This window comes from Mesocricetus auratus, unplaced genomic scaffold (genome assembly GCF_017639785.1).
Source record: "Mesocricetus auratus isolate SY011 unplaced genomic scaffold, BCM_Maur_2.0 Super-Scaffold_100676, whole genome shotgun sequence".
Taxonomy (NCBI): Eukaryota; Metazoa; Chordata; class Mammalia; order Rodentia; family Cricetidae; genus Mesocricetus; species Mesocricetus auratus.
The window spans coordinates 92,801,440-92,820,517 of record NW_024429266.1 but is presented as its reverse complement, the minus strand read 5'-3'; the positions used below and the strand labels follow the sequence as shown (position 1 = coordinate 92,820,517).

The 19,078-nt window shown below is 37.7% G+C and overlaps 1 protein-coding gene across 28 annotated transcripts in view; it reads left to right on the top strand.

Moving 5' to 3' along the window:
- The window catches only part of Nrxn1 (neurexin 1), a 1,058,108-nt gene that overhangs the window by 447,296 nt on the left and 591,734 nt on the right, over nt 1-19,078 (top strand). For all 28 annotated transcript variants that reach the window (XM_040736989.1, XM_040736999.1, XM_040736994.1 and 25 more), the window contains 2 exons: nt 3,292-3,730; nt 14,989-15,372. In XM_040736989.1, coding sequence (XP_040592923.1) covers nt 3,292-3,730; nt 14,989-15,372 — 823 coding nt within the window. The remainder of the gene's footprint in view (nt 1-3,291; nt 3,731-14,988; nt 15,373-19,078) is intronic.

The window sequence follows — 19,078 nt, the reverse complement described above, 5'->3', positions numbered from 1 at the left end:
CCTGCACACTGTCAGTTGATTTTTCAAAGCCTTAATTAGTGCCTGTTAATTAATTCAAGAACCTTGTTGACGTCTCTTCACTGATGAATATCCTTATTTTTAAAAGCCCTCATCTGAGTGTTAAATGTTTCCCCAGTAATTTCATATCCCGCCCCCACTCCCTGGGAAGAACTGTATCTATCAGCTGCCTCTGTAGAAACCTTTACCATAACCCTCAAGGCATGTCTGTGTACCCTAAAGTGGTCCAGCTTTCTCTTTGCTAGTGAATTAGTGTTTCAATTGGCCTCAAAATTGGGAAACACTATCACAGCATCCAACCCACAACAGAAAAACACCAAAAGGACGGATGAGACATTGTGCCTTTTATTTCACACCCAAATCACATACACTAAGAGGAAAACCTGTCCAAGAATTCCCACATATGACATGCCTTTTCTTTTGACTTGTTAACTTTTGAAATTAGGATCATGAGATACACAGAAGCCACTGACCATAGATAATAGCATGCACACTAAATAAGTTTATTTTTAGATTGTCAGTTGTACATCCTAAAACTGAAGTTGTTTCCCCTGCATTATGAACCTATTTTTCAGGACTATTGTCAAGATCAGGTATGATATCCAGTATTATCTACCTCAAATCTCAAGTCTACACCTACAAATTGTTTTCTGTTCTTGTATATTAATATTAAAGAGACACTTTTAAAGTCCTTAACATATAAAAGAAGATAGAAAGACATAACAACAGTGTGTTAAAATTACACAGCAGATAAAACAAAAAAACTAATAAACAGAAAGATAAAGAAAGCAAATTTTAAAAGCTACATCTTGTCTGTATCCCTTTGCTGGTTGCATAGTAGCCAATGGAGCTGGGAGGTGAAAGTCAGCATTTTGATTTCCTTTAAAAATTTATCAATATTCCCCCAAACCATTGATTCTAAAATTAGACCTTAATAAATGCTCATTAATACCACCAATGCTAAGATTGACCGTATATGTATACATATACTGTCAATTCAAAAGTGGAACTCAAATTCTACATGAGCCATTGTAAAGAAAATGTAACCCTATGATTAAGCACCATGTTCTTTCAGAAAAGAAAAAAATAGCTTGCACATGAATTCTAAGAAGGTTTGGAATCCCATTAAGTTACTTGTTAGTCTAATTGAACTAGAGGATATAAAAGAAAGTCTAACTTGGAAAAATAGGGTAATTATGGAATGTGGGGCAGATGCAGGAATCATGGTAACCTGAGAGGAACGAGCAATCATAACCTCCTCAAATCGCTTTTCTGTTTTTCATAGTAGTTTTTCAGTGAACGCAAAATGGGGAGGAAAAATGAACAGCATGGGTGGGCTAGGAAAACACATTTCATCTCTCTGATTTTCATATGGGCATTATTCCCTCCAGAAGTAACTCACACCCTATGAAAGAACCATGAACATGAGCTTTTCCAGAGTACTGGCCAACTCGTTCACAAACTGCATATCCACAAATGGTTAAACATTGCCCTAGAAAAATACATTTAAAAATACGGTACTTTATTTTGGGGTTGTTCCACAGTATATCCAAGGGTATTTTTCTTTCTTTCTTCTAGTATCTTCCTGAATGCCCTCATTACTCAGACACATAAAATTATAAAACTGCTACGAAAATCCTCGTAACAGTTTTATTAATCCCACATCCTCCAACTCTCCAGTGGATGATGTCCTGTTCATGAGATAGGACTACGATAAGCCAAGCCTCTTCATGTGAAAACTACCCACATCTGCAAAATGGGCTTGAGTGTATAGCTAATATGTTAATATTGATGAATGGAGGCATCTGTCTCATTCAGATCAGGAAATGACAGTGATAATGAATACCCAAATTATATCCAAATGCTAATATATAAACCACAAGGAATTGTGAAAAATTAACAGGCTGAATAGTGTGAAAGTCATGATGAAAGCTTTGAAAAATCTCCCGTGAAAGGCATTTTCTCCAGTGCTAACGGTCTCCAAAGAAAGACAATCCTAAATCAACTTTCCTAAGGCATAATAGTTCTCTCTCTTTTCAAGACAGTATTTTCAAGAATTAGTGTAATTCTTCTTTGAGATCGCTTAAATTCATTTTCTCTTCTTTTGCTGTCATTAGATGCTTGTTAAACCATTGTACATATTTATTCAAAGAATAAAAGATACCCTGCTCTTCATAGTAATCCTTCCCGAAGATAAAACAAAACTGAAGCCACAGGGTCAGCATTAAGGAGATGTCACTTACATTTGAAAAAAAATCAAATATAAAAACCAGTTATATATATGGGTTTCCTTTCCTAGTTTATTTTTCTAACTAACTGAAAACTGCAGAGGTAAAATTTTAGCTATGATTAACAGATAGCTACCTAGTCTCATGTAGGTTGATATAATTACTGTTGTCTAAGTCTTTTTTCCTTTTACCTTTTTTTTTTTGGCTTTTCAAGACAGAGTTTCTCTGTATTGCTTTGGAGGTTGTCCTGGAACTTACTCTGTAGACCAGGCTGGCATCAAACTCACAGAGATCCACCTGCCTGTGTCTCCCAAGTGCTGGGATTAAAGGTGTGAGCCACCAACGCCCGGCTAGCTACGTCTTATAACACATTTGACATTGCCTTTCTATAGCTTTTCTTACTTACATGCATTTCCTCGTTTAATCGCTACAACTATCCCATGGTGTGTTACCTCCATGGGCTAGAAAGGAGAAAAGGGAGAGAAATGAAGTGCATAGTGATCACACTCTTTGTAATGCTCATATCTGAATTTGAAGTCTGGAAGCTGATTTTGTGCCTTGAACTCTTAATTGCTGACAAGGAAAGCCATTCACACCGCAACCACATCACAAAGCTCATCTTCTCTCTTGGTTCAATTGGCTATGCCTTTGAAGGGAAGGCCTACTGTGTTGGTTTGGTTGACATTATTTGTGAATAAATTAATTTAGAACCTGGCAGTATTGGTTTCTGTCCCTTAGATGTATTTATCACCACATCAGCTTCCCATAGTTATTTTGCAAAGGAAAAGTTGGCAATTGATGTATCCATATCACTATCTGTATCTACATACCTCTCTGCTTCGGTTAAAAAAATAATTCAAAAGGTTTATGTTCAGTGAGTTGATAGCAGAAATTTATCTGTTTGAAAAAACAGCTTTACACAACAAAGCGAATTAATATTTTGTGTTTCTTCATGATCTACCTGAAAATTATTCCATGAACTGCAGACAAGTTTCGCGTATTCAAATATGAAATCTAGATTCTCATTGCTGTTCTCTACCCACAGGTTGTATATAAAAATAATGATGTAAGGCTGGAATTATCTCGACTTGCCAAGCAGGGAGATCCTAAGATGAAGATCCATGGAGTGGTGGCATTTAAGTGTGAAAATGTGGCGACGTTAGACCCAATAACTTTTGAAACCCCAGAGTCTTTCATTTCTTTGCCTAAATGGAATGCAAAGAAAACAGGCTCAATATCATTTGATTTCCGTACAACAGAGCCAAATGGCCTGATCTTGTTCAGCCATGGCAAGCCAAGACATCAAAAGGATGCCAAGCACCCACAGATGATTAAGGTTGACTTTTTTGCTATTGAAATGCTGGACGGTCACCTGTACCTCCTCTTAGACATGGGGTCAGGTACTATAAAAATAAAAGCCCTGCAGAAGAAAGTGAATGACGGAGAATGGTATCACGTGGATTTCCAGCGGGATGGACGGTCAGGTAATTTAGCATTTTACTGTACTATTACAACCTCCCTCCCACTCCCTGCCACTCTGAAGAATTACAACCAAGACCTATTAAAGGTTTGCTACATTGAAATATATCGCCAGTTACTGTTTCTACTTTACCTCCTGTAAAAAATCAGGAGACTAATTAATCATGCTTTATCATCAAAGCCCAAATGATTAAATACCTTCAGTGTCCTAAGCAAACATTTCTTTTTAAATTAAATCCATTCATTTATTTTTACACCCAGACCACAGTTTCCCCTCCCTCCTCTCTTCCCATTCCTCCTCCCCTCTGCCTCCTTCCCCCAATCCACTCCCCCTATGTTTCTGTTCAGAAAGGGGCAGAACTCCCATGGGTGTCAAAAAAGCATGGCATATCAAGTTGAGGTAGGACTAAACTCCTTCACTTGTATTAAATCTGGGAAAGGCAACCCTGTATGAGGATTAGGTTCCTGAAAGCCAGACAAAGTATCATCGACAGGCTTTGCTCCCACTGCTAGGATTCTCACAAGTAGGCAAAAATACACAACTGTCAGATATATGCATAGGGCCTAGGCAGGTCCCATGTAAGTTCCCTAGCTATCAGTGCAAACCCTGTGAGCTCCTATGAGCCCAGGTTAGTTGTTTCTGTAGGTTCCCTTATGATGTTTGTGGCCCCTATCACTTACTGGATGAAGGCTCTCTGATGACATTTGGGATAGTTCCCAATCTGATCACAGGAGATGGCCAATTCAGGCTATGCATTTGTTAATTCTAGGAGTCTTAGTTGGGGTCATCCCTGTATATTTTGGAGGTGTTTGCCTTGTCCTAGGTTTCTACCTGAACCCAAATGCCTTCCATATCAAGACATCTTTTTCATTACTCCCCCCCTCCATCCACTCCCCAACCTGATCCCTCATATTCCCTGTCCCACCCACCCCAATCTACCAAGGAGATCTCTTCTATTTATCCTTCCCAGGGAAATCTGCGCATCCTCCTTTGGGCCCTCTTTAATCCTTAGCCTCTCTGTGGCTGTGGATTATGTCATGATTATCCTAAGCAAGCATTTCTTGGATGTCAGGTGCCACATCTTTCAGGAAATTTTATCTTGAACTTGTAGACGACGGAAGAATTTAGACTTCTTATAGGCTCAGCTATGTTTTTATGTCATTGGATGTTGACGGTACACTGAAAACTACAAATATAAAATGCATAAAAAGTTTTTTAAAATGTGTGAAAATGTATTAGGATTGTGGAGAAATTTACTTCACAAAATACGTTTAGCCTTCAAAGTTACCTCTCAGGCAGCTTTTCTTGAGATATTTGAAATTCCAACAGCAGATGTCACCCTGGTTTCATCTTCTGCCCTTTATTCCTTTATGAGGGTGACAGGGAATTTTTCTCGCAATAAATAATATTTCGCTGCACTTTAAAAGTTGCTCAAAGAGATTAGAGTTTGGCTGGTGTGAACTTTGAGGAAATGAAAAATAATCGGCCATGAAGATGCTTCTTTATGCACTAAAATGAAGAGGCGGAAGTGAGAGAGCTGGGGTGACGGGTACCAAATAGCTGGAAATTTCTGACTTATAGCAGAAAATCAATTTTTGATTTCGCTGTCTTGGGAAATTTTGTTCTTTCCATGGCATTACCTGAAAAAGTTGGGGTCAGGCTCACTTACGTATTTCTTACGTAAGCTATGAAATGTTTACTGACTGGGATGCTGACAAACATTAACAAACTCTACCCTGTCCCAGACTCTCTGGAAGATTTAGTACTTAATTTGATACTTAGGAACTCGCAAATAAAAGAATGAAAATGAATGTGGGAGCAAGGCATGATGGAATGCTTTGAAATATATAGATTGTAGATGGCATCAGGACTCCATGTATATCTAGAATGAAAGTTTGAAAATGACTTTGAAAGAAGAGAGAGATTTGACTCATATTTTATAACATAATTTTGACTCATACTTTATAACAGTAAAATAAAACAAATCAGATTATCTTATACCTTGGAGGTTCAGAAAACTAAAAAACAGCAAATTTCGGATCAGTTATACCTTATCTAGAAATATGATACTAACAATACAAAATTAATGCATGATGAACATCAAGTGGTTAGTTAATGAAAGGGCATGTGAGAACACCAAAACCCTGTGGTACTCATTTCATATCAGACTTGCATTTGTAGATCCATCTTTTTAGTCTATCTGAATTACTACATATATGTAAATATATAGCTGTGCTTATATATGTAGTATACTTACACACTAGTACATAAACACATGTCTGTATTTCATTCACATAGAAATATGCACCTAAAGGGGAAAAAAACCTGATGATCTTTTCAGTGGAGTCCATTAAAACCTTACCAATTATCAAACAAATGTCATAATTCTCAAGGCAGAGGACATCTATTGTTTTGTGCTTAACCTCTGTATTTTATTGTGATTACTGAAAGTTTATTAGCTCTTGCATTTAAATCTTTATTGGATAATTTCAAAGGCAGATAGCATCTACTCTAAGTTACATAACTCAGTTATGTATTGAATCAATAGAAACATTTTATATGTTTTATTTGAAAACTAAAAGAGCAATTAAAGCATGAGACTTTTGGTGGAATTCACTGGAAAGATGAAAGTGACTATGGTTGTTGGTATTTTGATGGCAGATTAATTTTATGTGATTAAAATCTCAAGTAAGTGAGTTGGAACCAAAGCCAATTTTTGCCCTTCAACAGCTTGAAGGAGGTAGCTCACCTCATGCAAGATCTCACTCAAGGGAACTTAATGCCATTTTAATAGCTACAGTTGTTAATATTTTATATTTAATATCTTAATTAAGTTCTATATTTGCCCAATGCATTAATATGGCATAAATTCACCTTTTAAAATTAGAATGAATGTATATATAGTTTCATTTTATCTAAAGAATATTCTGAATTTTGCTGTTGAATTACAAGAATTTGTAGCTGAGTTCAAAGAAACTCTGGAATTTCAGAGTTAAATTTACTCATTTTCATATCAATTATATTCAAAGGTTCTATAAAATGATTTTCTATATCACAAAGAAGAATAGTGTGCCTATTTCAACAGCACAGCGTGAGCTGCCTTCTTATAGTAACAAAAGAGAGTTCATTGAATTCCCTGGGCAACCCCTAGCTAAATGCCCTAAAGTATTTAGAGGGCTATATTATTTGGGTTGTTAAAATAGAGGGTCTAAACCTCTGAGTTCCACCCCCCCCTTTTTTTATGACAGGGTTTCTCTGTCCTGGAACTTGTTTTGTACATCAGGCTGGCTACGAACTCACAGAGATTCACCTGCCTTTGCCTCTCTAGTGCTGGGATTAAAGACGTGCACCACTGAGTTGCCCTTTTAGCAACTGTTGTCATTGACTTAGATACTAAGTACAAATATCACAGAGCTATTTTACATCAGTGTAACTACTAATTTTCTTGGTCAAAGGTAAAATTAAAGTAATAGTAGTGAGCATAATTGAAATTAGAATATTTCCAAAACAGTTTATAAGAGGAACTCATCTAAGAAAAATTATAGTTAGTTGGTTTCTATATTAATAGTTCCTAATTGTTTTGGGATGAAATACAGCTGGAAATAAGGCAGATACCTTCAGATATATCTACATCCATATTCTCCCTGTCTCTCTTTGCCTGTCTTCTCCTCTGTGTGTGTGTATGTGTGTCCTCTCCCTCTCTTTCTCTCTGTACACACACACACACACACACAGACACAGACACACACACACACACACACAGAGTAGCACACTGTCAAGATACTCCTCTAAAGATATTTTTACATCTGAAGAATATTTACAATCTTCCTTGTAAATGCAACGTCTTTAAATTTATAATCTCATTTTATTGCCTCCTTGAAATCCATTTATACAATATAGAATAACAGGCACTGTCCTTTTATAAAGACAGCAAGAACTTCTGAACCCAGACATCTGAAAAAAGAATTCAAACTAAAAAGTCTTGCCAGATAATTTTTCAAGCCTGGTACAGGAACAACAAGCTTTGATGAGAACAGGACTCTGAGCTCTGCTTGTTCACAAGATCCCTATGTTGTTAAGCAAACATGTAGGGAGATGGAAATTAACCAAGGTGGAAGGAATTATCTCCCACAATACTGGGCGAGGGCAGGAATTTATCTCGCAGAGTACTGGGCTAGGCAGCAGTCAATGACAATGAAGGAAATCACCCAGGCTCCCCTTCTTCCTAATTGTTCATCCCTGGGCCCTCTGTTCACAAAAAGGGGCATTGTGAGGCCCTTAGAGGATGAAAAAATACTACATTAATTTGAAATTTTTATTATGGGGAGTGGCTTCTGAGTACAGTTATAACATATGAGATATTAATATAATTAACTAAAAATGATCTCCACGTGAGAAGCAAGGTATTTAGGTCGAGACATGAGAGGGACATGGATAGCTAAAGGGCAAGTTCACCTTATGACCTAAACAGAGGATGTAACTATAGGCTGATCAAGCATTAGGTTCCATCTAAGTGTGGCAAAATCTAATGACTAAGGGAAACACCTGATTCTGAGTTTTTACCCACCTATGATGTATCTTCCTTTCCAAAATGTAGAGAAGAACCACACACTCTGACTCCCCAGTTTTATAGAACTTAACCACACCAGTTTCTATAGACAAAGAAGCGTCCTTCTGTTGCCTACAGACCTTACAATCAGTGAAATGGGAGTTAAAGTGACTGAATTATCAGCACATGGCCATAACAAGCCCTGAAATTAGCTGGCAAAGGAGGAGCCATGCAAAGTTCAGGCTTGATCAGGTGGATTCCTGTGAACAATTCAAGTCCTAGAAAAGCAGTTATCATCTCTGCATATCTTAGCTGCTGAGGTAAGAACTCTTGGCTGTTCAGTTAGTAAGTACAGTGTAAGGGTTCATATTCTTGCCAACTTTGCAGGGCATCATTCTAACACAACTTTCCCAGCCCTCCTCCCTTACAGTCCTCCCTGTTCTCTCTCAGCTGGTCCCAGCTGTGACTCTAAACAGCTGCCCAGGTATTTAACTAAAGTGTGAATTGTTCTACAATTAGGATGATGTTAATGACAGTTTTCTGAGGGCAAGAATATTGTTTAAATTCGTGTTAAGCTCTTTGGCTCAGTCAAGGATACCCTCTCAAGAATTTTCGTAGCAAACTGCCAGTCATTTTTTTCTCTTCCCTCTTTGCAAACTATCATTACACATTGAAATCAAAGAGAAAACTCATTATTCCTGTCAAGTTCGGCTTGTGTACAGCAGGGCACAGCAGATTGTATCAGCAGTTATTCATGGGCAAGCCTACATTTAACAGCTAAGAAGCCATTGAGATTTGAATTGAAGTCATAGAGTTCTAGTTTAAGAACTAGAAATTATAGAGGGAAAGGCACAGCCTCTCTCCAGAGCACATAATTAGGGGTTTATAGTAATCACTGTTCAGAATGAACAGCGCTGGCTAGATATCTATTACCAGCACTGATTTATGTATGTACCATTCTTGAATTGCCACACTTAGATGGTTCTGCTTGGACAAGCATTAGATGAGTTCTCTGTTTAGGTTGTGAGGTCAGCTTGCCCTCTAACTGTAAATGTTCTCCATGTCTCTGCCCATTAGCTTATTGCATACATTAAGATCATTTTTAGTAAATTATGTTAATATCCTGTATCATAGAGTTGTGCTCATAAAGCACTACCCATCAGTGGGAAGACTGAAATATATTATCAATCACTTACTAAGTATTTGGCCAAATAGGATCAACTTGTGATTGATTTTTTTGTATCAAATCTTATTAAAGGGATGTTTAGATTTAATTACTAAAGAGAGGTCTATTTTCTCTATATTTATAGCATTTTTGCTTTCTAAGCCTTTGATGATTGTAAATGTGTGTACATATTTATATTCTTGCTGTAACGCTATATACATAATGGTCAGCCTCCTTGTCATTTTGATTTTTGTAGGGTCTTTTATTCAAGAATATCTGAGCCAACCCACAGTTGGAAGGGAGGCTTCACAGCCCAATTGCCTAGGAACCCAGATCCTCAGAACTTCATTTATAGGGAGTTCAGAAGCAAACATTGATAGTTTAAGTGTGTGTTCCCACTGTGAAGACAGAGGTTGCACATCTCAGTTGAGATGGAGGTGTTAAGCCTCCCTCAGCCGGCATGAATACGTGTCTCCTTATCTAATATACTTTCCTTATTTGGCTCGTTTTAGGGTATTATGGAGATGAAACAAGCTGTTGAAGGAAGTGTGAGGCAACTCATGATTGATGCTCAGTTGAGTCACTAGAATATTTTTCACAATTGCATGTAGGCATGTAATAAAACATGCTGGATGTTATGAGTATGCTTGTAAACAAATAAAAAGATGCATTCTTACCAACCTTATTAAAATGCGAATTTGGTGAAAATGAGCATCCCCACTGTCGGGATGCTATCAGCGCCAGTCAAGTACCATTTTTGCAGCAACTGGAATTTTCCTTTAAGGCAGCTGTTCAGACTTCCGCTCTGCATCCTCAGTGAGAGTTCCCCAGGTTTGTTGTCATGGCAGCCTATCCCCTAAGTTGAGAGCTGGCATGGGTCCTTGAGTTGCTTTCCATTTTGAAAGGTAAGGGCAGGTTTGTTTTATTAGCCAGGGTTTGCCATCTGCTGCCTATGGGTTATCTTCTCAACTTACTCTCCCCAGCATTGGGTATTAATTAGGCTTTCAAGCTTCTCTCCTGAATTTTTTTCATACACTTATTTCTTAAGTACCCAGCTCATGAGTAAATCCAAGTAAATTCTAAAAAGAAAATTAAGATGATAATTTTTGTATTTTTCTAACATTTGTTTCAGTTCTTGATCTAAATCCTATGTAAGACATTAAAAGGTACAGAGAATCACAAACACACATAAAACTGCCCAACAATTCCTCATCCTCTTTATCACAAATAACTGTGGTCAATTTTTTAGGTTTTTGTCACTTATTTGTTCTTATAGACTTAGGAGGATTATGCATTTTGTGTTTTGCATCAGACTATGTTGTTAACATATTCTGCTTGTCTGGTTCTATTATACATTTTCACCGAGTTTGAGTTAACTTATTAGAGTAGATATTTGGAAAATGTATAACTTTGTGGAATCCAATTCTTTTGTGTAGTGAATTGTAGAAAGATAAGATTGACATTTAACTTAAAATTATGTGATGCTGTACTTCTTTTTATTACTCAAAATGGAACTTTAGTGATCATCTTGTCAAAACTCTTAGTTTGCATAAAACCTACAGTGGGGCCTATGAACCAAACTATTGAGCTAGATTTGTCAGCTAGTTGCCCCAAAGAGCTAGCTCTTGATTATCAGTTTCCTTCCACCAAACCAAAGCATTTTATGCCATGGCATGTTATTTTCAAACCCTTGAAACATTTAACATTTAAAACATAAGCTTACTTTAAATCTCACCTTTGCTCCCTGTTTCTATTCACCATATAAACTAATTATGGAAATATAACAGCCAAGAAAAATATGAATGGGAAAAAAGCAAGTAGAAAAATATGAATAGCATACCAAATTATAAAGTTGATTTCCACTTTTATAACAAAGAGCTGCTTTCAATGGTTTTTCATTTATGCACAAATTATGTGAAAAATGAAATTTTCCCTTAAGCTTTGGAACATTCTTTTACAAATGTTACCTTGTTTACTAGCTGACTTTTAATCCTTTTCCTATGCCAGAAAACATCAAGTTTAAATGCTAATGTGGTTTGCACATTAAAATAATATAATATGCACATATCCCTGTGTGGTGCTGCAGTTGTATTCCTTTAATACTGAATGTTTTGGATTATTATGCACATGCTGAAGTAAATTCTCATCCATGGCTACCTTCCACAAACTTTAACTGCTGAAATATGATAGTATTTCCACAAAGTATTGATGTGATCTACTACAAACTTCAAGTTTAGTTAGAGGAGAAAGGTATCATGGAATGCACACTACTCGGGAAGATTTTTTTTTAATTTCCCTATGCTCATATGTGTTGCTGAAATGACTTGATCTAATTCCAAGTCTGTGATTGTTGTGCTGCTTAACTTAATATGTCCCTTGGTTCACACCCATAAGGAAGTCATTAAGGGACATCACAACAGAAATCTCATGTGTGTGTCCAGTCAGGAATCTTCACACACATTAAAGTTGAAATGCAAGCATCTGTTTGAACTTTTGCCCCACCAATGGAATGCATTTTTAGCATTTCAAAAATTTTCAAATTACACAATTATTTCCCCCATCAACCTCTATGCTTTCTGTTTCCTTACCATAAGTTATAGAGATTCTTCTAAGATATAAGTCTATATAGATTGAGCATGCATAGAAAATACTGGTTTTTTCATACTTCATTTTGATTGTAGAATATTTATAGATATAGATGTAGATATGTCCATCATTTCTTTTTAACGTGGAATCTGCTCAAATTAACATTCTAGCTCCATTGGATTATGTTTGAGTGGAGTTAGAATTATTTTCCTTTTCTTTTTCTCTAGTATTTCATTGCTTCTGTTTCCCTGGGAATCAAAATTAACATTCAAAGTAAAATAAGGAATGTGGAGAAACACAATTAGTGATAGTCTTGCAGCTCGTGTTTTCTGATCTGTGGTTCCAACATGTTAGTTCTAGAACTCATTTGGTGACCTAGCATTTGTTTTGTTTTGTTTTTTTGTTTTTTGGTTGTTGTTGTTTTTTGGTTTTTACGACACAGGGCTTCTCTGTATTGTTTTGGAGGCTATCAGTCCAGCCCGACCTCGAACTCACAGAGATCTGCCTGCGTCTGCCTCCCAAGTGCTGGGATTAAAGGCGTGCACCACCACCGCCCAGCCCAGCATTTGTTTTTATCACGTGAACATAATACAGAAAATACCATGGTATCTAGAGGGAATAGTGTGCATGCACACACATATGCATGCTCTCACACATGCATCCTTGTAAGAGTTACATGGAAAATTATGATCTAACTTATGAACTACTCTCAACAAGAAACTACTTTATGGAGAGGGGCCCTTGAGGCCCACCCTTGGCGGAGGAACTACTGGTAGTTGATTGCTATGGAAGGAGGAAGAGTAGGACTGTGGTTGCTGGTAGGATGCCTATGTCCCAGTGGATTTCCCTAAACCCATGTATGTATGGGCAACACTAACTGAAGCTGGGGCTGTAAATGAAGAGACCATGAAATTAGTATAGAGAAAGAGTAGGAGTGGGAACTAAGAAAGTCAGAAGAATGTGGTGGTGGGTGGATATCATAAAATGCATAGTATAAGTATACAGTATTTTCTAAGAATAAAAACATATTTTTTAAACTATGGCAATAGTGAAGTTGTAAGGAGCATGTTACCTCTGACATGTCAACAAACACATTCATGAGAACATACCTGAAATTTCCTTAACACTTTGTTCAAAGCGGGCCTTGAAACCCCATAAATAACTAAGAGACCCAGCTTCTACAATGGCACTGTTAAATCTGGTATCTGTGATTGTCTGATGGACTAATAAATGGAAGATTTTTCTTCTAGAAAATATAAATTGGTGCATTGTATAATTTACCCTTTGAAACAACCCCTACCCCCGCCCTGGAATATTCCCCTTCTCTTAGAAGTTCAAGAATAGCAATGCCTGTGAGGGTTTCTCCCCGGGGAGTTTTCCACTACTTTCTGTGAATGTCTAGACAGACAAATGTCTTCATAATGACTTGGACACCTGGGCAGTCTGACAGTGGCTGCCATGCCCTTCTCCCGCAGAAAGACAAATTCCTTTTTGAAGCTCAGCTCAAGATAGGCCCTGCTGCCAGGATTTAAAATACTTCTGGGCACAGAGTAGGGGCCAGCAGCCTACTATTCTTAGAGGAGACGTGTTTTTACTTTGGGAAAGCCCTGGGTCTTGGGTTTCCTGGGAAGCATCTATAATTTAGCATCATACTCGCATTCTCTCTCTGAGCTTTGAGTGTCTTAGAAAAGTGAACTAATGTTTAGATATTTTCTGACTCCTCCATCTCTGTCTCTCTCTACTCTAATTTAAACTCAGAATAAAATTTGGTGGTAATGTGGTAATAGGTCTTTGTGGTGTCCAGTGAATATTATTTGCACCACTAAAATAAAAAAGATACCTTTCTGGTGATAGCATACTGGTAGGAATTTTTATGGTCTGACAGTACATCTTTAAGTTTTTATCAGAAATATGCTTTCACCTTTATGGATCCCATATCTTTCTATAACTCTCAAATATTTCCATGTGAATGAATAACTGTTCACTTAATACTTGAGTCTTCGAGTCTTCTATATTTGTAAATCAATACATTTTTTCAGCTTGAAGTGAGGAAAAGGAAACTATTGATTTTGATAAGTTATTTGGTTTAAAGAGAAGCAAATGATTTTTCTTGAGTCTCTCACCAAAATGGTGAACATTCCTGTGGTATTTATTATAAGCGAGACTCGGGTATGTTTCATTAAAGACACAGAACAAACTTCTATCATGCATACACGTATAAATGGAAGTCCAAACCACAGAAATACACCAATAGATGAATGCACTACGTGTGAAGCTTCACTTTGAAATCTGTCAAATTATAGAGCCACACAAGATAACCAAATCGGTTGAAGATAAGATTTTTGGGGGGAGGGGGTGGCGTAAGGTTTCACTCTTTAGTCTTAGATGGCCTGAAGCTTGTTGTGAGGACAAAGCTGGCCTCAAACTTACACAAATCCTCTTGCATCTGTATCGTAAGTGCTAAGATTAAAGATGTGTCCCACCGTGCTAACTTGTAAAGCAAGTGCACTAACCACAGAGTCAGACATCATTGTAGAAAAATGTCCATTTTCATTATTGTATGGCTTATTTAAATTTGAGTTGTTTAAAGTTGGCACCCACTATTAGGAATGTATATGCTTTGGTTTTCATGACGACGCTTAGAGGTGCCAGACACTAAAATAAAAACAATAAGAAATGCAAATATGTATATACACATACGCATATGACAAAATTGATTTAAAGAAAGAAGCCATGATTTTGAAACAGGGCAAGGAAAGTATATGAGCGGGCTTTGAGAGATTAAAGAGAAGGGGAAATGATGTGATTATATTTTAACTTAAAATATTAAATTAGATTAAATGATTGAAATAGAAATGTCTGGCCTTTAGGAGCTCTCGCTCTATCATAGAAGAGGAAAAAGGAGAGGCACAGACCACACTATATGCACAAACAACCTCATATTCTCTTGTCATTGTAACAGGTACCATTTCTGTCAACACGCTGCGCACTCCTTACACAGCTCCTGGGGAGAGTGAGATCCTGGACCTAGATGATGAGCTGTATCTGGGTGGCTTGCCAGAAAATAAGGCTGGCCTTGTCTTCCCCACCGAGGTGTGGACTGCTCTGCTCAACTATGGCTACGTGGGCTGCATCCGGGATCTGTTCATTGATGGCCAGAGCAAAGACATCCGGCAGATGGCGGAAATTCAGAGCACTGCTGGAGTGAAGCCATCCTGCTCGAGGGAGACAGCAAAACCGTGCCTTAGCAATCCTTGCAAAAACAATGGCATGTGCAGGGATGGCTGGAACAGATATGTCTGTGATTGCTCCGGAACAGGGTATCTCGGCAGGTCCTGTGAGAGAGGTAGGATTTCAAAACGCTAGCCTCTGGTTCCCGGGAAGAAATGTTTACTGTATGTGGACGTCAAACCTGAACTGAAACATTATGACTTGTAGTGAAGTGACCCACTGTCAGAACCCCGAGAAGTGACGTAGGTGACTGAGGAGCCTTTAGTGGTTTTCAGAGGACCCGGTTGTGGGTACCCACAGCTTATAAAGTGTGCTTGAGATGTCTCATTCGTAACTGCTGCCCTGTTTGTCCGGTCTTTAATTGATCATATATGTACTTACATGTCTGATGTTAAGGCTTAGCTGTTTCTAAGTAATCTCTGTGTAGGCACTTCCCTTTCATTGCTAAGAAAAAAAAAAAGAAAGGAAGTGCCTGTTTTTCTCTTCCTTTTCCCTTGTAAGCAGAGGAATGAATATTGAAAACGGAATGAGGGTGATGCCAACAGCTGGTCTGGGGACCAGCATAACAGAAGAAATACCAGAACAAATGGCTGCAAGCATGCCCTTCATCGACCCAGAGCCTTGGATGAATGGTTTAGTCACTATGCTCATTGTCACTTTCTACAGTGAAACTAAAAATCAATATGAAAAAAAAATATCGACGCATTGCTCCATCGTCCTCTCGTGGTGCAAATAGCCTTTCTCCCCGAGGCACCCAACCTGAGCAGTGCCAGGCGCTTCTCAGAAAGCCATGCATAGTTGGTTCTTCTCTCAGTCCTAAAATAGTTTACTTAATTTGACCTAAAAACTCCATAGGAAAAGGTGGGCATTTATAAAGCTCTAAATTAAAATCTGTGTAATAGAATTAGACAGGTCAATAGACTGATTCACATCATGTAAACACAGCCATCATCCCCCTTATGGTGTTGCCTGATTATTGCAAATCCTGTGAACTGACATTAGAGTCTAGCTCTTCCTGCTGCTGTGGCTTGTATGAGTACACTCTTTATAAATTACCCCTTTGCTTTTTCCTTCCTAATTAGCTTGTTTAGGTTGCCTTTGGAAAACTGCCAAAAGAGAGGAGCACATGACAGAGCTCACAAAAGTAAAATACAGCTAGGCACAACATGAGATTAGCAGACCTGTATGAATTAAAATTTTCTTTTCCTTTTAATCACTCAGAAATAGTCCAGTTATCCTGATGCCTTTTGGTTAAAGTGTAGCTGGAGAAAGTCTGTAACTTCAGTGTCATAGGAACTCAAAAACAAAACAAAAAATAAACAAACAAAAACCCTCCAGTTAAATATGCATGGTGTACCACCCTGTGGCAATACTGAGCTACTACATATGGCAAAGCGAAATGATAGAGCTCACTGAACCAGAAGGGGAGAAAGGGACTATTATTAGAGGGACAATAATTAGAGGTAGAGGTGGAACACATGTACAGATTTCAAATGAGAATGTAATAGGAAACGTCTTCACAGGAATTTAGCATACGTTTGTAACTTATGCTTAGCTGGAGATTTCTGCAGATCTCTTTGTCTCTACATCAGTTGTTCCTTGAGGATAAAAGGATGATATCATGTTATCCTTGTTCTGGACCACAGCAGCATCTTGCAAGACGTATTTGCTCTTCTGAATTGATGCTTTGCCCACATGACTGTGCCCCTCCTGAGACCAAGGGTGGTATAAGGTGAATGCCAGGCTCAATGGCACAGAATGCTACCTCTGCCCAGTTCTCTAAACACGAGATCATGCCTTGAGCTCTCTGCTCAACTGTGTCTCTTCTCCAGATACACTCCTACCACATGAGGTTGCGATCATGAAAGTCAACCAAAAATCCTTGAAATAACGAGACAGTTATACAAGTTTCTGTTTTAGCATTCAAAAAATTGATATAGGCTGCTTCTGTGACCACAACACCATAGAGAACGGTGCTGCAGTCATCCCAGATTATGCAAGCAAAGGAAATTACATATGGAAAAATATCTGTGACTTAAACAGGAAGGTATTTTTCTCTATGCCTATTGATTCTTAAGAAAGACTAATACTGAAATGGTGTCCTTGCATTTTCTTCATGTATTGTATTTAATAATATGAGTTTTGAAGGTTACATCACTTAAAATTTATTAAATGATTAGGGCTAATGTGAAATAAGAGTATTGGTGTAATCAGAGGTCTGCTTCATACTTGTTTGTTAAAATTCTGACAGATGGAGGGACAGATGTCAGAGCCATATAATTTGGCTCCCTGTCTGATTTTCATTGTTGATCACAATATGTGACTACCTCTCAGCAAAACTGAGTGCAGGTGTACACTTTAGACTGCAAGGAGGAACAATGCAGAGAAGCAAATTCATCAAGCCTGATGACAAGGGAGAAAAAGATAGAGAAGACAAAGTTGAAACTGATTTTCTTCCTTACTGGGAAGAAGTGTCTTAGAATTACCCTTCTAAAGTACTCTTCTTTATGTTCCAAATGATAAAATAATTTTTCCAAATGTTAAAAGATGCTGCCAAATAGCATAACCTTCAAATGTCAGAATGTTGTCTAACATTTATTTGGCACATTCTAGACTATAACCTCTTTCATTTCCCATTTCTTGCCTAATTAAACATCAACTCTAATTATGAGTAATCATTTAGGCTTTCAGTTGTCATTTATCAACAAGTTATCTTCACACTGAGAATCGTTTGAAATGGCACATGGGGGCACTCGAGTTTTATTTCTTTACTATTGCTTCGCTCCTGAAGCTTTTTGGAGAACGGTAAAAGGCTAATGAGCTTGATCCTCCCCCCCGCTCTGGATTGTACTTCACAATATACTTACGACTAATTGGTAATTGTATATTTCTAAAAAGATGTGTCCTCAACCTGGTTTTCAAATTAAGCAGCTTTTAAAGAAAAATGAAGTTATTTAAAATATGGTTATTACAAAACAGAGCAGTTACGCATATTAATTAACCAGAAGAAAACTTGCAGCAGAGTAACAAACAATCTATGATGATTTGTTACTTTTACTGAGTTATATGCTGCTTTGCATGATTGACCAGAGATTGGAAAGGGGTAAATAAGTATCAAATTTCACTTAAAATTATATCAAAACACTTTTAGAGCTCATTATGGCTTTAAAGTCTTATTTAATTGTTCCTTAGTCAGCTATCGCCTGGTTATCTAAATTAACTGCTGTCTTGTACAACAGTGTCATGGAGAAGCCCCTTATTTAATTTGAAAACTTGGTGACACAAGATAAAGTCGTATATTTTACCATCATATTTTATTTTCTCAGCTATTAGATCTTTGACTAACAACAGGGTTTTTGGATAAACAAAAACCTTTTCTAATATAGCCTTCAAATTAGACTTGAAATTTGTTTTTGCCATGCATTACCAAACATGATTTCCCTGGCATTAGATATAATAAATGATTTACTGCTCTGCACAGTGCTTATGCAAACATTATATCCACATGCAGAAAAATTCTTCCATGTGCTTTCAGTGTACATGGCAGTTGCTAATTCATGAAGCATTTACAGTGTGGCGTCTCAGTTGTGTCTGGCTCCGCTGCTCACTGGTGCCAGAGTGGTGAGCCACTGGCCTGCTTCTGCGGGGCACTTTCCAAAGGGCAGATGCAGTTGATACCACACCAAAAATAAATTAGGATGGAAAACAGCAGGCCTGATACTTCAATATGGAATAAACTGAGGAGGGAGCCGTGTTGTCCAGCAGAACATTTCACCAAAATGTAGCCTTCCAGAAGAACCAAACATTAATAGATGTAGGGT